Source organism: Pezoporus occidentalis, unplaced genomic scaffold (assembly GCF_034315485.1).
Source record: "Pezoporus occidentalis ecotype Australia unplaced genomic scaffold, CSIRO_AGI_Poc_V1 ctg145, whole genome shotgun sequence".
NCBI lineage: Eukaryota > Metazoa > Chordata > Aves > Psittaciformes > Psittacidae > Pezoporus > Pezoporus occidentalis.
The window spans coordinates 2180819-2199704 of NW_026913263.1; the positions used below are offsets into that span (position 1 = coordinate 2180819).

The window sequence follows — 18886 nt, forward strand, 5'->3', positions numbered from 1 at the left end:
AGGGCAGACTGATAAGGGGATATTCCAGGACATACTCAATAAAAAATGAAAGCTCAGTCAGAAGCATAATAGAGAACATCTCTTGACTTAATAAATAAGCTTATTTCTAAAGACAGACAAAATGTAAGCTGTAGGTACTGTACTGAAAAACTTAATGGTTTGGGAAGTGAGCACCATCACTTCCAGGAAACTCGAGAGTTTCATGATGGAGAGCACAAGCTGTGCCTTTTGGCAACCACTTTCATGGTGATCATTTTGCCTCATCAGATCTTGAATCACATCTCTGCTCCTTCAGGGCAAGTCCAAGCCAACCTCTATGCCAAATCACACAGCTGATAACATGCTGGCCCATAGGATCCCAGTTATCTAGAATTAGAGCTGTCTGCTTTACCGCTGCTGAAGTGTAGATGTGATGTTTCACAAGTTCCTGGAGCTTATTTATGCCCTAAGGAAAGAAAAGAACATGAGAATTAGATACCCCTTCAATGCTCAGGAATAAGAGGAAGCAACTACATTTTCTTTTAACCAAAGACCACATTGCAAATGTGCTATAGCAGTAAATTCACTTGGCAAATAAGTTCCTTCATTTTCCCCTACCCAAAGCCACAGTGAAGACTGCAAGCCAAACATCAGGTTCAAACAACCTGGCTAACAATATTTCTCATTGCAGGCTTCATCACCATTCACTTTTCATCCAAAGCCTGTGGAACAGACTTGGTTTAGCCATCTCCAGGAAGAACTTTCAGCAATGGTCAGATAACACTGTACAAGCCATTCCAGCACAGCCTAGTGCAACACTGTTAGCTCAGGATGTCTTAAAGCACTACGAGCTCTCACCTCTGTGAAAAGATAAATGAGCCTTCCATCTCTCAGCTTATCCACGCCTTCATTGCTAGGTACAAATACAGTGAAGGGGCCTGGTCCATCCAGTATTGAAGGCAGGCCACAGTTCTGCAAAACCAGCAAAATATTTCATCATGGAGCTAGCAAGAGTTAGTGAGGGGGTCTATCAGGAAGGGAGAGGAAACTCTAAGCAACCTGCTAGAGGCAGAACTATTGAAAAGCAAATGGGTATAAGAGGCGACTGGACACCAAGGGGAGGTATGTAATATAACAGAGGCATAAATGCTACAAAAACATAGCTTGGACAATGAAGCCAGTGGTTTGAATGAAGTGAATACTGGGTGAATGCTCCCTGCGTGCTTTGAACATGCACATACATATACAGAGACTACAACTGCATCGTTTTTTCCTGAAGAAAAGGAGACTCAAGCCTATAATCATGATTGCAATTAGTGAATTTTGCAAACAGCTAACAGTGACAGAGCTGAAAACAGGCAGGCCAAGACTGCTGTGAGCAATGCTAGAGAAGCCCCAGATAACTCTGATGGAGGCAAAAAGAAAATCAGTCTGTCCCTAGGGAAAATACTAACTGAATTAACCCTGGGCAGCAGCCTCAAGTGTTTGTAACCTGGAGACTGCTTTTGTTCAGAGATCTACACCCCAAAACCAGGGAGCTACAATCTAGCTTGGCATGAGCAGTCATGAAACCTTCACTCTTCGTCCTGACAGCGGTCAAGAACTGAACATGCTTTGGAAAACAAACTCTCCAGGATAGAGAGGAAGGGGGAAAGGGGAAGCAGATGGGAAAGAGGCATGTATGCTTGCTGCCTGTGCCAGGCGCCCTATAGGTGGGAAAACGCTGATCTTGACAACTGCATTTGCTTATGTAAAATACACAAAATAAGGCATGAGACAGAAAAAGGCATTCAGAACGAAAGCTAAAGCACTGAAGTGTATTTAAAAGTCATTCAAAATTCCCCCAAAACCAGCAGCAGGCTTCGCAGCAGCAGCATTGCCAAACCTTCCTGCGGCAGACACAAGTTTGCTTACCTCCAGTATAGTTTCAAATCTACTGAAGATCTCCATTGAAGCAAGGATCTCACCAATGGTTTTCTGCAAGGAGATATAACGAGGTAAATGGCCAGGTAAATCTACACGGACTGAGCCTGCAGTAACTTCAGCACAAACTCCCTCCACTGCACAACAAACCGGATTTTCCAAGGTACCATGCACTTGAGCAGCCTTATGTTTTCCCACTCCCACCTTCACATTAAATTAAATGAAGAGGCAGCTGCTCACTATCAATAAAACTAAGGATACAGTGCTCCCAGTGCTATACAAATCAGTTCTGGGCTGGCAGGGAGTGGAGTTGCTCTCTCACCTCAAATCTCCCTGTGCTTTGAGGACAAGAGGTCACTGTGCCGCCTGCAAATGAGCACCAATGCTGAGAAAGTACGTGTGCATACTGCTGCAAGCGCAGAGGAAATAGATGCCTTCCTTTTTGCCATGTTGCCCATGAAGACAAAGGTAACAGGAGGAGCCTCCCTTCAAGTACCAAAACCGGTGAAGAAACTTGCCTGACCTTTATCTGTGGGAACCTGCACGGGGTTTGGCAGAAAGCGCTTCCCGTGGAGCATGCAGAGGGGCAGTGGTCCAAGGAGCACTGGTACAAAGGGATTTGATTCCAAAAATGACTGACGTGAGCACTAGCCTTTATTGCAAAGCCAACATCACAAGGGAAGGAAACATCTGAAGGGGTCCCTCAAGAAAGCAGAGTTCACTATTCATCCACTGTAAAAGCTTCATTGCAAGGTCTGTATCTGGCTAATATAGTCCTATTAGTGACTTTTAATGCTATACTGACATAATAGTACCTAATGGGTCTGATTAAGAGCTGAAAACAAAATAAATAGCCTTTTCCCTTTAAAAAAAAGCATCACTGATTCAGAAGTTTAATGGTGAGAACAGGTTATTTTATAAGTTTTCATTCTACTGTGCCATTAAACAAAAGAAATAGGGATGTCTGTGTACCTGTGGGTTTCTGAGGTTGTCAGTGCTGGGTTTTTTCCTTAGGGTGTTCACAATATGCATGATGCCATTGGCTGCTGGTAGGTTTGATCGCAAAACATTGTACAATTCCCCCGGCAGGTCTTGATATCGAAACGACTTGACGTACACATGGATAATAACAAAAGGTTATTTTCTTGTTGTATGCTTGTCTTATCACAATAGATCCATAAAGCATTGTTCCCTTCAGGGCTCTCTGCCTGTGAGTCAGCAAGGTGAAGGCACAACCAGAATGAGAATGGTTTAAGTGAGCAAAGGCCTTAAGATCATCTAGTTCCAAGCCCTCTGCCATGGGCAAGAATGCCTCACACTAGACCCTGTAGCCCAAGGCTCTGTCCAACCTGGCCTTGAACACCACCAGTGATGGAGCATTCACAACTTCCTTGGGCAACCTATTCCAGTGCCTCGCCATGCTCATAGTAAAGAACTTCTTCCTTATATCTAACCTGAACTTCCCCTGTTTAAGCATAAACCCATCACCCCTTGTCCTGTCACTACAGTCCCTTTCCAGCATCCTTCTAGGATCCTCCTACTCTGGAAAAAGTAAATGTAAGGAGTGGCCTTGTGTAAAACAAACATCCCACTTGTACTTGAGTTTGGGCAGTACTTTGATCCTGGGGGATGCTTCTGAGTCTAATTAAAGAAAAAACGCCTAATCTGGGACAATCATTTCTAGAACTGAGTCTGAGTGTGAATGATGTTTGATCCCTGCTCTGGATCACAAAAGGCTGCACTATCGAGTAGCTGCTGCATCAGTCTGTCCAAGTACAAAGAGAGAAGCATGGTGCCTCCTGGGCACTGAAGTACAGAACTGGGAGGCAATCCTGGAACTACAGCCTTGGCTGCAACTTTTATTGGCTCACAATACCAACAAGGAGTCTTTATAACAAAGCCAAACCAGTCAGGCTCACTGAATTATAAGGAACATATCTGGTCCTTCTATACTGTATACAGCTCTGCACTGAAGCTGGGAGTATGGGGGTGCTCCAAGGGTAACCTACAAACTAAGCCTGGTGCTGGAGCCATAACCCAAGTTCAGCCAAGCACAACTTCCCCATGCTTTTCATTTCACCATGTGCATTCCTTGAACTACTCCTCCCTGCCCTGAACTTCAGTTCACAGCACTGAGGACTCTGGCTGAAACAAAGGAAGGGGAGGGCAGACTTCTCACATCAAAAGACTCTGAGTAAACAAACAGGAAAGAAATGTAAGAAAAGCATTGAGAGCCTCAGTTTGGATTCCCCGGCTCCAAATAGGGCTTTGTCCTTTTGATGCATGCAGGGTGCATGTATTATGACCTAGACCTCAAGGCCAAGGCTGGGTCCTCGGAGAGGAAACATACGGCTCTCCCTTGGCCAGCTGTGAGCATGCATTCAGGAAAAGTGCAGAATGGAGAAAGAGCAGTGGATCCTGGAAAATATGAGTCAATTGGAAAAGGGAAAAAAAGCTTTCCGTACCAGAACAGAATGATGAACAAAGCTTTGCTAGGAAAACGAAGAAAAATAAAATAGAAAGAGGGTAAAAGGGAAACTGGAAGAGAAAATACTCAGCGTGTGGTTGTGTCTAAGCACACAATCTCCAGGGAGAAGCATTCATTTGAAAGAGAGGTTTTGCTGCCTCTTCCATGTCAGCTGCACAAGTACTATAGCTGCCAGCGATGTAGGGAAAAGTTCCCTTCTCCAGAATACATATACAGGCCAAGAAAAAACATTCACAAGTCAGGTTCTGGCTCATTAGTTCTCTGCAAGAAAGGAGAAGTGGTTGCTTGGGTGTCTGGTCTTAAATCAACTTGCTTTGGACTCCACAAAGGAGCTGCTTGTTCTGATTGCAGGCAGGCTGATGAGAGAAAGGTTTTGTGGTTATAAAAGCACACCGAGGCAACTATGCTCAAGCTCCACTCTGTCTCACATGAAAACAGGGCTTCAGCTCAGGAGATCCTTTACCTGGCTGCTGAATGTCAGCTGATGCCCTGACAAGGTCCACAGAGTCTTGGTTTTTACCATGTCTTCCATCAAATGCAGACCAGCAACAACATGCATCCTGCACAAACACTCAGCAGTGGTATCCTATGGGGAATAAAGAGCACAAAGAAAATACATGACACGTTCTTTCAAGAACCTCACCTACCGAAAGAGCCGCAACATTACCTTTCTCCCAGCTAACACAGAAATTCTTGTTTCTGTGCTAGCTCAATACAAGGTTGAGCTTCCCTCCCCGTTTTGGTTCACTGGAGTGGCACTGTGGCAAACCTTTTGCTTCTGTTTGTGTACGCATTCAAATACAGGGAGACTGATCAAGTGACTTTAGAGGAATCCCCTAGACAGAAACCTCTTGGTCTTGGGCAATTTAGAAGCTATCCTTGCATGCTCCAGATTGTAACACTTGCTAAAGCCCCCATACATAATCTTTGTTTACAGTGAACCATATAGGTGGTCTAAGCAACTGAATTTACATTCAGTTTCTTCCTTTGTTTTCTGAGCTTTCCACTTCTCAGTCTTGATCTCGTTGGAACTGACTCATGTGGGAACAGGTAGACTATGCAGCTCGGCAGCCTTTCCTGATGTATTTTCTATGAACCCAGAGATTACCATGATGGTCTAGGCACAGGGAACGGCTTGTGTTAGTGGAAACTGATGTTCAACATGCTAGTAGGGGACAGCTTGTCGGTTAGAAGTTGCTCACTTGCCTCTACGTGAGTATGCAAGTCCCTGCTGCTGCACACATAGCTTTGCTATCAAGCAAAGGAATGATATTTCTAAACCCCTTGGAAATGTCACGTTCAAATGGGGTTGGTCTATCTAGTTTCTTTTTAAGGCATTTACCTTCTTATATCCAAGTGCTAGCTGTAAGCTAGCTGCCACCTGAAACACAGTTAGCACGCAAGTAAAATCCCTGCTGCATGAGCTGCCTTTGTAGCTCACGGGTGTTGATTTTTAGCTTTGCCCTGGGAAAACGGCTTGGATCCTTTCTCATGCTAATGATGGACAGCCTGGCTGCGGGCTTAGCAGTGCAAAAGCTACTGCAAAAAAGCACCATTTAATTTAAACGGATAAACAAAATAGTTGTATGACCTGCAGGACCTACTTGCTGGTGCCTAGAATTCCCAAACTCCTGTCCTGCCATACTCGCTGTCCCCATTAATAAAAAGAGCTCTTCCCAAGAAGTCGACATCCTACCCACATCTAGAGCCACAGAGCCAAAATCCAAGACTGATGCAAATCTCAGGCCCTTTGGGAAACCCCAACCTCAAATAGTGGAAAGCCACCTCAGATTTTGAGAACAGTTGCACACGGGAGGTTTGACCTTTACGTGAAGAATGGCCAGGAACGCTTGCACGTCCTGACATTAAAAACCAAACAAACTCTGTCAATATTGAAGAGAGAGAGAGAGGTGAGGGATGTATCAACCTCTGTGAGACTGCAGCTTAACCAGACAATGAAGAGTCTTCCCAAGAGATTGCTTCTATGAATACTGCTTTCCCAAATTGCACTCTCGTATCAACCAGTTCTTACAGGCTGCAGAAGCCAGGGAAGAACAGAAAAAAATTGCTGAAACCAAGAAAACTTACATTAAATTCCATTCTATCATGAATGGGAAGCAGGGATGGTACGAAGACTGTGAAAGGTCCGTATTTAGTCAGCAACACTGAGCAACCAGAAACTGCAAAAAGAATGGCAATGTGAAGTAGTCACTTAGCATATGGTTTAACTCCAGCAATAATTATTCTTCCTAACACAATTCAATCTGCATGTTTTTGGCCGAGTGCAAGTAACTAGTACTTGTTTACAAGGAACCAGGAGCAGTTTCGTATGGTTATCACAGCCCAACTTGGTTGCTATTAGTTTTAAGCACCTACCCACACCATTTCTGAAGGACTGGTGGTGGCTTTGGCTCACTTTGGACCACTGCTGAAATTTGCAGAATATTCATAATTTTGTTTCCACATGCCTACTACTTTATTCTTGGGTCAAGTGCCCTCTGTCTTTCCTTCGGAACAATTAATTTTGGGGTTTGAATAAAGAAATCCTTTACATCAGAATTTACTGAGACTAAATACTTCTTGACAAGCTGCTATGAGCCCACACCTGTCAGTCCTCACCCAGTCACCAATGGCCCATCAACAAAATCCACATCAACAAAGCTGTAAGGTAGTAAGTCCCACTGCACAGGTGTTAGGAATCTGGAGATCCTCATGTGGCTGTCCATTGCACAAATCATTATGGGAAACATGCAAAAAACCAGTGCTGCCAACACTGATACGTAGCAGGGAGGAGTATTCACAAATGCTGAGCTTTGCAACCTGTCTCTATGCTCCTATCAAGTTAGTGGAGATAGAGAAGACTGTGCAGAGGATGAGCTGGAGAAGGTATCTAACATAAATATGCTTTGGTCCACAGGGTTCTCATTGTTTCCTTGGATCACAGTGAGGCAAAAAATTAAACTGTGCAGCTATCACTCCCCACACTTGCAGTACATGGGTTCTAAAACAGTTTTCTGTGCTTTGCAAAGCATTTCCTCACTCAGAAAGTACCACGGTGCATAGAATAAAGCCTTTTCATCTCTATAATAGCCTCTCATTAAGGCTGTTTAAGGGCTCAGTAAATGTTCTACCAAGTAGAGGACCCGTGGCACACCAGCCTCAAGCATCACTGCTGGAAAACTCAGTGACAGCTGAAGATTGCTGAGCCTTCACACAGATGCTGCAGGCGGAGGCACAGCAGGGGTTTGACACAAACAGCTCTGAATTACAGCTCCGAGGTAAGCTTTTCTTCTTCTGTAGGTAAGGCACCTTCTTCACCAGAACTGTCGAATACCTAATGCACATCCACAGTGCTCTCTGCAACAGCCTCCTCAGTTCACAGTCTAGAACTGGTTATATGAGTTCAGAGGTGTGATGCGTTTAATTTGTAGCCCATGCTCATACACTGCAAAACAGATCTATTACACTGGAAGGCTTTTAGCCTTTCCAGACGTGCTCATGTTTGCTCCGTTCCCCAAACGAGTTCAAAAGACATTTACCAAACATTTTCCTGGCGACGTTTAATTTCCTAGCAAACCTTCCTCTTGAATTCTGCTGATTTATCTCACCCAAGAGATCTTTATAGCAACTTCTCCCGTCTCCAATCTCCCCTTCTTTACACACACAGCTAAGAGACAAGAATGAAACATAAAAAACCATTACAAAACACTTCACAATGCTGTCAACAGATGTGAGTAGAACAACACGTCAGAGTCTACATTTGAAAGACAAATCCCACCTTTAGGGAGCAGGTAAGAGCTTAGTAACTTCTAAGCTGACAGGAAAAGATGCACACTTCTGGAGTGCAAGCAAATTTGGACTTACCCAAAGAAAATAAAGATGCTGTCTCAGATACAATCAACGTACGGATTGTCTGCTCTAGAGTTAAGGCTGCAGATAGCCACAATACATTTATCAACGTCTCTCTAACTAGATATTCAGTCAGTACTAGTCGTTACAGCAGCTGAATATTTGAGGTAATGGTAACGTTTAAAACCCACAAGCTAAGTGAAAATCTAACAAACAGCTCCTGTGTGAGCCCTCGGATTCAGCAAGAAGGGCCAGCTCAAGCGCATCAGTTACCTACGGCTCGTCTTGGACTTCACGAGGGCCCCAGGCAGGATAATGACTTTTCCAGAAGAGCTTATCTACATGTGAAAATCTCTGTCCTGATTCACACGCGTTTATAGTCATTACCCAGAGACTACCCAAGATCACTGGCCGATAACTGTGTTTTTTCCCGTTTGGGTTTTGTCCAAGCATCGGCTCTGCTCTTTCTGTGGCAGGGATGCAAAGACATGCGACACAGGGGAGGCATTTGACATTAGTCCAGCCTCAGAGGGCTGCGTGCCAGCTGCTGGGGAACAGATCTACTAAGGCAGGGACTGTGCTGAACACCGCGTCCTGCACTTTGCTAGCAGATCTTCAGCAAGGGGAAGCCGCCGTGTTTCAGTTCTGGCCTGGAGCACACAATGAGCAAGTGGAAGCCAACAGTTTTAGCAGCACTGGAGAAGGAAGGGTCAAAGAAATGGGACTGCTCTTTCCCTCTTCATCCTCTCAGAGAAGCTCCACCTTTTCTTGGACTGACTCTTTACTTTCAATGGGCTTGTTACAAACAGGCTCTACTCAACAGGCGACTCTGGCCCATTCTCAGTTAGCTCTCAGTTTCTTCAAAATTCAGCTCATGCAAACTCAATTTCCATTCTAGCTTCAGAATAAGCTTTAAACTGGCTTACCTAGGATTCCCCTGGGAATTAATTTCACATGTGGAAGTCACGTCGCAAAGATACTGCCGGCAATCGTTGGGAAATACAACACACTCGGATGAAGGACTCCTTCTACTCATCCCGGGCCTGCAAATACAAGTTGCCTAAGGGAAGGCAACACAGTGATTATAGAGCTTCATTCATTATCTTTTACCCAGTCAGCGACCCTACAAAAGAGCTGTCTGGTTTCCCTCTGCAAAATCTAAGGTGAAGAGAGCAGATTTGACCAACACAACGGTGAGCTCATTTGAAGAGCTCACTAACCATATTTCAGACCCTTAGAGGCTGCTGAGATGCTGCTATTGCCCTTACCTCTCCCGGACGTCTGTAAACACACACTGTAGAGTTCTCTGGGCAGCCTCCATTGTTGTCAACACACGGGTTTATGGGCTGGCAAATCTTCCCATCCCCCTGAAATCCTTCTTTGCAGGTACACTGATACTTCCGTGGTCCAAGAACCTTACATACAGCAAAGGGGGAGCATGGAGAAGCAGCACAAGGATCTTGAGCTGCAATTAAAGAAGTGAGAGTAATCAAATTTGTTTTCAAAACAGCACTTACTGCGGCACAGCAGAATGCAAAAGGCCTGGAAAGAATGGAGTATAAGGGATTGATGCTATTGAGCTTTTTAATTTCACAGGATAATAAAAAAAAATAAATCAGGAAGTAGACATTTTGATGGGTTTTAACCTGAGGAATTTGGATGACACGTTCTTCACGTTACTTCAGTAACAGAACTGGGGGTGACAGAGGATGCTTGGGTTTATTTCTGATTTTCCATGACATTTGAGGATATACGAAACCGCAGTTTTGTTGGCAAAACCTTCAAAAAGTCAGTCAAAACAGAGCTATCCATAGCTAGCTAATCACACGCATCTTACTGATTTTATGTTAATAAAGCCAGTTCAGACACTTATATTTGAAATCAGTGAGGAAATCCACAATCACACACCTTATCATTTAAACTGATGCAGACAGCAATATCCCATTGTAACAGTTATTCAGCACATGCTGAGGTGCTGGATGGAACCTGCAACTCTGATCCATTTCCTGCTTTCAGGACCAAGTGAGAGGAAAGCCCAAACTTTAGCCATTAATCTTAGAGGTATTTCTGAAAACCAGGCTCTTAAGCCTCTGCAGTGAAGTAGACACTGCACTTACATCGGTCAGATTCATCCAGAGATGCCAGTGCAGTAAGGCTTTTCCAAATAGGGCACCATTTATGGTCACAGGGAAGCTTCTCACCTTGGCAAGTGCTCCCACTTTTTCTGTAGCCCAGCTTGCAGTCACACATGGCTGTCCCATCCCTTACCACGCACTCGCTGTTGGCCTCACATGTCACGCCTGTGCAAAGGGGAAGCTCTGGAATCACACAGCAAAGAGAGTTTCCTTTTGAGCGTGCTGGAAAACACATCCTACAATGTATCTGGAAACGAAGGCAAATGTGGTTTCCAGAGACTCCCAAGCTGACACAAAGGCCAAGGGGTACAAGCAGCATGGACAGCTCTAAATCACTGCAGCCTGGGTAGTCAGGTCCTGCACAGCCTGGAGAGAAGAGAGGATCTATCTGCTTTTCCAAGAAAGAGCAGAGGCATGAAGAGGTGGTACGTACATCTCGGCCGCTGTCAGAGTGAGGAGCCCACCCCAGCTTTTCCCTTTGTCTAGCTCTCCAGTGCTCAGATCATCTTCCCTCTAACATTCCCAAGCTATTCATTCACACACACCCCCCAGCTCCTTTTGGGACACATGCATCCAAGCACATATCACAGTTTACCTCTAACAGTTCTTCTGCAGTTACCAATATACTTACCTTGGTCACATCTGGGGCCAGTGTAGCCTCCATAGCACGTGCAGCTTCCATTCCCGTTGATGCCGCTGTTGCATTCCCCATGCACACAGTCACAGACTGCAAGGGAAGTCCAGACAAACCTGACCTTCAGCTACAAGGCAGTGGTAGGGCTCCAGGCGTACACTGGCCAACAGCCCTCAGACTTAGCATCCACAGAACCAGGGATTCACAGCAAATGTAGCTACTTGTAAAAGCTGTCTGTGCCACTGAGAGCTTGCAGAGGGCAAACTGCATGTCCTGGGCTCAAGGAGACCGAGTACTGCCCTCTAAGAGCAGCCTTGAAAGCAAGATCTAGGGCAGCTTTTCAGGCAATGTGGTTCAACTTCCCACTCCTCTTCCTGCAGCCAGTGGGGAAGGAGGCAGTGTTATGAGTGGCTGCTACACCTGCATCCCAGCCTTGGTGTTGCCATGTGAGCACAACAACCAAGATCACACCTCCGTAACAGCCTGGCTAGGAAGAGATAGGAAACTGAGATAGCTCTGGTAAGGGGAGAGACAGATTTACAATAGGAAAAATGGACTGTTTCGAGTGAAAGACTGGGAATCATGCGTCCAACAGGACAGCGGAGAGGGGCACAGAGAACACCAAGACACCTGCTACTGAGCACCGGCAGCTGGCACCCTCTCCTCCTCTCCAGCAGCCTCCTTCAGGCAACCTTCCCCCTCCCTCCTTCCTTGCTTTCCCTTATTCGTGTGAGGATTTCACCCAGTCTTACCTGACAGACAGTCTGGGCCAAAGTGATTTTCATCTTGACAGTCCTGGCAGGCAAACCCACTGTATTGCTCCTAGAAGGGCCCCCAGAGGTCCCAGATGTTAGTTTTTGTCTCACTGCATGATTCCACACATTGTCACAGTGCAGTCTCTCCCCATTTCTGACTTCTTATGGCAGCCAACACAATACAGTAAAGAAAACTGCTAAATGCTCCAGTAGTACGAGTCAATCCCCATGGCAAAGATCACCACAGTGTAAGCTGACACGGAGAGTGCATGCAAAACTCTGGTGGGCACTGAGGAAACAATGTCCAAATGGGACGAACGTACAAGAACGTACCAGCTCCCTTCTCTTACCTCTCCGAAAAAGGAGTCTGGAATCCACTAATGCCAATGGGATTTCTGACACTGATTTTACTGGGCCTCGGGACCTTCAGCATGTATTTTAGTTGATATAAGGCATCTTTGAGTTAAATCCAAAATCAACCTTTCTCAAAGAAAGGCCCAAGAGGTAGGATTTTAGCTCACAATGTTATTAATTAAAGATGCTGTAAAAACATGCAATTCATAAGAGAAAGTTTCAAGCCTAACACTGATGCACTAAGCTAAACATTTTAGAAACACGTCTCTGTATGGTTCAAACACACAGGGATCTTTTTATGATTATTTCAGCTGCTCAGAGGGTTAAATCCGTGCAATTTTGTCTTCATTTCCCCCCAGAGATCCTTCCCAACTCCATACCCTCACCACCAGTGTCTTAGTGCTACTGCAGACCACACCAGCCCTCCAGGAAGACCACAGACACAGATGCTGGAATGAAAGAGCATCCTTCATCCAAAGCACCCGCACAGACACCGTACAGCTCCTTCCGACGAAAGCACATAACCCTCAGAATAAACCAGACACTGACCTTGCAGATGCAGGTCCCATTTTGCTGCATACCATCCAAGCATGTCCCATGGCCATTGCAGGGATTCTGAGAGCCACCTGCACACTCTAGCAGGCAAGAGATAGGCCAGAGAAGGTAAGATTGAACAACCAGCACCTGCATCCCCCTTTTTATCTCCCCTGCCTCCTGGCATTCCAGTGGTGCAAAGGCAATGGCCTCTTCACCAGCAAAGTCCCTGCCTACGTGCCCAGTATCAGTGGCCCAGTGCTGGTGAAGTGGCACCAAGGAGCAATTTGGCTGACAGCTAAGAAAACCTTTTATTGAACGTCTAAGGAAAAGTCCCAGTGGGAAGTAACTAACTAAATTCCAGCAAAGGGACTGAAGCCTCTTTTGAGGTTGAGCCACTGCTGCTAGCAGCAGTATCAAATATCTGAGGGCTCTTTGGGAACTGAGGACAGACGGGAGCCTGCTTTGCAAAGGTACTGAGGATTTTCAGCTCTCCCTCACTCCATGAAGAGCTGGACTTGTGCTCAGAAAAGCAGTATCCACACATCTTTGGAGTGGGGTACCACCAAATTCTGGGGGCTACTTCTGATCACTTTAGGCATGTGATTCCTCTGACTAAGCCATCTGTTCATTCACACCACTTTGTGTGAGAACAGGCCCAAGCACTCAACCAATGTCCCATTTTGTGCAGGACTGGAGAGTGTCATTTCCATCATCACTCAATCGTATGAGAAGTGTTTAGCTTAGAAAGTCTTGCTTTGGGATTTTTTGAGGCAAGACAAATTCTCTTCCCTTGGCATAAACCAGTGTGGGAGCTTTGGAATGGTTATTTTCACCTTGGATTGGAATTGCTAAGTATTTTCAGTGCCTGAATGGCTGACTAAGTCCAGACTGTACAGGAGCACACATGGCACACGTGCTGCAGACTAGAAGGACACCAGAAAGAAACAGCTTCCTCTTCCTTTGGAAACTTTCTTAAAGAGGAACAAAAACATCCCTTTCCAAAAGCTTATTTTTAAAGAAGAGACAAAAGGAAGTTCTACCAAAGGAGGTTATGTGCTAAATGCAAGAGGATTCAACTCATCTGAAGCACAGATTCCTTCCCCATTGTATTCTGAACCTCCTGGACAGATAACAGATCTTGTGGGTGTTCAAGGAATGGTGGAAAAAAATCACCTCAATGCATATTTAATGCCTCCTATTAACACTGTTTGATTTATTCAGTAGCTAGAGAATGTCATCAAGAGATGAAAAACCTACCGTAGCACTCGGTACCCCAGAATCCTGGACAGCACTTTTTCTCCTCAATTTCCTTCTTACATATGTGATGGCACCCTGGCTGGGAAAGGGTATTTTCTCCTAACTTGACAGTGTATCTGAAAAAGAGCAATCCAAGGTTCACAATTACAACACAAAAGCGAGGCATGCCTGTTGGAGGGTTTCTAAGCAATGACACTGCAGTGTACTGAGCTCTGGATGGAAGGAAGGACACTCATTCTCTCTGCCATACATGCACACGAGAGTTTGCACTTGGGTTATGTCTTCTCTAAGGATGCCCATTGGTTTAAGCCTCAAAGATTGGTTCCAAGAAATCTGCCAGGGACTGGACAGGAGACAGGACCTTGAGCATCAGGACAGAAAGTTTGGATGCTGGATGCTTAGATAAAGTTAGTATCTCCAGGGTGATTCAACATTGAGCTTCACACCCAAAATAACCTCAGAAGAACAAAATCTCTTTGCAGGACTTGTCCCTTTCTGTTGCACTAAAGGTTCCAGGCTGAGATGCTGGAAATTTGGATTTAATACCTGTGTAATCGACAGACCCTCTGTTCAATCTTGGACAAACCCCTTAAATCCCCAAAAGAAGCACCTCCTTTTCAACCCTTCATCCATCACCTCTACACACAGGGTAAGCCTTTGGTGGCAGTGTCTCTTGTTCTGCACGTATGCAGCACAGAACTACTCCTGGGTCTGCCAAGCACCACCGTGACAGCAGGTAACACTCAGAAAAGCTGCATACACTCACAGTATTCTTACACTTCATCTTATTTTTGGCACAACATCCTTCCCAAAAGGAACTTGGAAATTGTCTCAATAGCACTGCTGCTTTGGTTGCAATCTGACTCCTGTGTGTGTCGGTGCAAAACTGCTATAAACTGCAAAACTGCCACGGCTATTTTTAAAGCATCTCGATAGAAGAGTGAACCACAGAAAACAGCAGACAATGGAGCTATATATTGAGTTAACATTCACTGCTGTATAGATATGCAAACAATAACCTATAGTGTTTCAGGTTTTAAAAACTTCCTAGGAAATTCAGTTTTCCTTCACCCTTTTCCTATTACAGCCAAGCTTAACAGAATACGAGCAAGGAACACACGAACCAGCAATTGTCATAAAGTGAATTAGGAAGGTAAAAAGTTCAGAGAATTATTGCTGGAAGCTGGAAGGATATACAAGGGGAACTATTATATTATTTTCCTAATAACACACTATGGAATTCTGGATCTGAAATAGGTTTCAATGCTAGCCAGACCTCTGCTTACAGCAGGATTATCAAACTCAGGTTGTTTAGGGCAAGTTACAGATAATTACCATGTCATTTCTTCTGTGTATATAGAACCTTATGCCCAGCAAAAAGTCCAGGGAATATGCAAAGGGGCAAGAGCAACAATAATAAGGGCCATCAATCTATTTTTATGCATCTGAAAATAAAACTGACTGCATCTTTAGAGCTCACAACCCATGTAGGTTCTCCTGAAGGCATACACACTGCTTCTTCCAGAGCATGGCTGCACCAAAACCTTACCATTGGTAGGAAATAGGCCTTACCTGCAGCCCCGCACTCCTAATCCTTGGGTCATCTTTAACCAGCCTCTTGGACACATCATTTTAGGTGCTGCAGCACAAGCAGTACACGCTGTATTCAAGGTAAACATCGTCTTGATATTGCATCGCATGGATTTTAACTTCAAAAGAGAAAACAGATGGAAAGAAGCCCAGATTAAATTGTTACCCTGGCCACTCACCTTGCCAACCTTCAGTATCTTTATCAAGATAGCACCATTCTTTAGATAGCAGTGGGGAGGGCAGGGACCAGAGCAGCACCACGCACTCAGACGGGCTAAACCATCACGTCACGCTGCCACATGCCGCTCTGCTCGGATCTCAGCTGGAAGGCAGCAGGGTAGATCACAGCTATTTTATTTCTAAAATAATCATAACTGCTCACTGTTCATTTAAGCTGCTCTTTTAAAAACATGGAATCATAGAATAGTTAGGGTTGGAAAGGACCTTAAGATCACCCAGTTTCAACCCCCCTGCCACGGGCAGGGACACCTCACACTAAACCATCTCACCCATTTCTAAAATAATCATACCTGCTCACTGTTCATACAGGAGGTGCTGTCCAGTCCCTCCCCAGTGGAAGGCTGCCGAGGTCTCACGCAGCCTTCTCCTCCAGGTGAACAGCCTCCTCCTCACCCTGGACTTGCCTCCTCTGGACTTGTTCCAACAGTTCCATGTCCTTTTTATGCTGAGGACACCAGAACTGCACACAATGCTCCAGGTGAGGTCTCACAAGAGCAAAGGGGCACTGCCCTGAGTTAACAACCCTTGCCAGAAGACACTGAATTAGAAAGCAACATAGCATTTCTTTTCCATGCCACTGACGTGATGCAGTTCACTGGTGTTCCATGGGTCTGAAGAACCACATGCATTAGGTCAGTCTGTGACCCAGAGCCCAGGAGCCGCTCACACAAATCAATCTCATGGCAACTGTCTTCAAGGTGTGTGCGAGGGTGGAGAGGTGGGGATTAAAACGAAAGGTGTTCTACACTTCTCTGAACACCTGAATGGCCCTTCACGCTTTTATCCTAGATGAAAAGGGCTCCAGAAACATCAGCAAGACAACCAGGCTGGATGCTTGGAGAATTCACGTGGCCGGTGATAAATTCAGCATGAGTCCTTCCAACGCAAGCAGAGTAACCTCAGGGGTCTAGGTTTCCTCACAGGGCTCTCCCGAACCCCCATAACAATTAACTCTACTTCTTCAAATGAAACACAGCCTGAGCGACAAAAACCATGCAGCCTCAGAGCGGATCAGCATCAGCATCAAAAGCCAACTTGTGACTAAAGCTCATGATTTTACCCCAAAAGCACTAAAGCATTCCCTCGAATTTCTACACCCCTGAAGGGAAGCAACTGCAAGGAAAACTCATTGCTCATTTTAAAGGAGACAATGCTTGCCACTGATGGTGACAGAGAAAACTGGGGGGCACAAGGTGGGCTTGCCCGGAGAGGTCAGTGCCTGGAAAAAGCCCCATGCAGCTCACCTCAACTGTGCCTCTGCAGGCACTTTGTTTTCTAAAACCAAAGCCATGAGATCAGATTCTGGGAGGAGGCCTTGATCTGGGATCTTTTCAGCCTACCCTGAAGAATGGCCTTAAAGCAGCAGCCCTCCTGGGCTCAGGACTTCTGGTTTTGGGCTCCCATCCGCAATCTTAGCTTTGCTTCCTCTGAACTTTGGCCTAAATGCATATATTTGCCTCAAGGCAAGGCAGGAAGCCCATGGCTTCCCATCAGTTATCAAGAGCTCAGGAAGACCCTCCCAAATGATAGCCAGCAGACCCTGTCAGGAAAACCTCCTGAGAGATAACCCTCCAGTCCCAGCTCTACAGAGACATCTCCCGGGAGCGTTTTCCTGACTCACACCCACATTCCCTCTGCCTGGAGCTGTTGAGCTTTTTCTCATCTCCATGGATCCATCTTCTGGAGCCCTCCATACAAGAATGCTGCCCAATGAAGAAAGAGATTTCTGTGTCTGTGGTTGCCCTTCACATAGACAGTAATTCCCAGTTGCACATCCGGGGCTTTTCTTACTGTACGGCAACCTCCACTTCCTTTAGTAGCAGGATCCTCAAAGAACCTGTTATGTCAAGGGTTCCCTGGCATCAGGAACAGCTCGAACCCAACCTGAGATCCACCGAAGCCACCTGTCCATGTCCCGTGAGCACCAGCTTTACTCATACTATGCAGCAGGGCAGAGATCAGCTTTGCTGTTCCTTATATTTCCACCCCACTGGCACACAGTGCAGCCAGAGATTTCCCCTTTCTCATAGAGCAAAACAGAGAAGACGGCCCCTATGGATGGATAAATGATGTGCTGCCTCTGGAGCACGTTGTCTTAACAGTGCTTGGTGTGCTAGGGAAGTTGCCCGTCTAACCAGCTGATTCAAGGACAAATCAGGTCTTCAGATTAAAGCTGGGCTTTTGAGAGGACCCAGCTGAGGCCAGGCACACAGTTGTGACAGAGCAGTTCACCTCCTGCCTTTCTAGTCTCACCCAGTCCCAGCTTTAACCTTCACTGGGACAAAGCTTTGTAAAGAGGAATGGGAAGGTGCCCAAGGAAGAAACACAAAGGTTGATGCCTTCCCATGGGTTATGATGTTAACACGGTCAGAATCACCCCACAAACCTGTATGAGACGCCGGAGCCACCCTGTCTGTATGGAAAAGACCACACAAACATTAGAGCACAAAATACCAAATGGAAACTCTCCAATCTTCTATTTCATCTGTACTTCCAGACATCAGGAGGTGGCTGTCAAACACAGCTGGGCTATTAAATGTGTTCTCCATCACGCTGGTGGGGGAAGCCACCGTTATGCTCACATTTTCCTTCTCTTTCCTTCATCAACGTGACTCCATTTCTAGATGGAGATGGACACTGGAGCGAACGGCTATCACTCCTCCCTTTCGGCATCTTTTGTTACTTGCAGCCCTCTAAGACAAGACAGATCATTGTGGAATCCCCCCTACCCTACTTTCCTGGGACACTTCATGATCTGCAGGCAGCTTTCCAGTAAGATCTTCCCCTTTTTATAAAGAAAGACTCCTGTGTCAGCAGCAACAGGCAGGAGAAAAGAGGAAGAAAACAGCTGAGTGGAAAATAAGAAAGATATTTCCTTTCTTATTTGAGTGACAGAACTGATGAAGCAGTCATTTTGTGGAGGCTTTTGCTTCTGAAGAAAGCAGAAGAGGGAATCAAGGAACATAAATGCAGCTGTTTGAATAGTCCCATTTTGGAGAGGATGAAAGAGACAGGAGTTTGAGTCAGAGGTGGCTGCTGGGGCACAGCCTCGTGATAAAAAATGAGGCTCTGCTCCCTTGGGTACATCTGTGACCCCGGCTCCTAAGTTTGAAGATGCTGGAGAGGAAGCAGCGAGAGGAAACGT

General features: G+C 45.6%; 1 protein-coding gene across 3 annotated transcripts in view; it reads right to left on the reverse strand.

Annotated features, from left to right (window-relative positions):
• STAB1 (stabilin 1) overlaps positions 1-18886 on the reverse strand; it is a 56944-nt gene that overhangs the window by 34078 nt on the left and 3980 nt on the right. For all 3 annotated transcript variants that reach the window (XM_062610287.1, XM_062610286.1, XM_062610285.1), the window contains 15 exons: positions 15484-15620; positions 13912-14027; positions 12667-12752; positions 11761-11830; positions 11006-11101; positions 10441-10557; positions 9508-9704; positions 9166-9299; positions 7930-8057; positions 6479-6570; positions 4854-4976; positions 2875-3009; positions 1894-1956; positions 838-951; positions 392-445 (listed from right to left, as the gene is read on the reverse strand). In XM_062610287.1, coding sequence (XP_062466271.1) covers positions 392-445; positions 838-951; positions 1894-1956; positions 2875-3009; positions 4854-4976; positions 6479-6570; positions 7930-8057; positions 9166-9299; positions 9508-9704; positions 10441-10557; positions 11006-11101; positions 11761-11830; positions 12667-12752; positions 13912-14027; positions 15484-15620 — 1662 coding nt within the window. The remainder of the gene's footprint in view (positions 1-391; positions 446-837; positions 952-1893; positions 1957-2874; positions 3010-4853; positions 4977-6478; positions 6571-7929; positions 8058-9165; positions 9300-9507; positions 9705-10440; positions 10558-11005; positions 11102-11760; positions 11831-12666; positions 12753-13911; positions 14028-15483; positions 15621-18886) is intronic.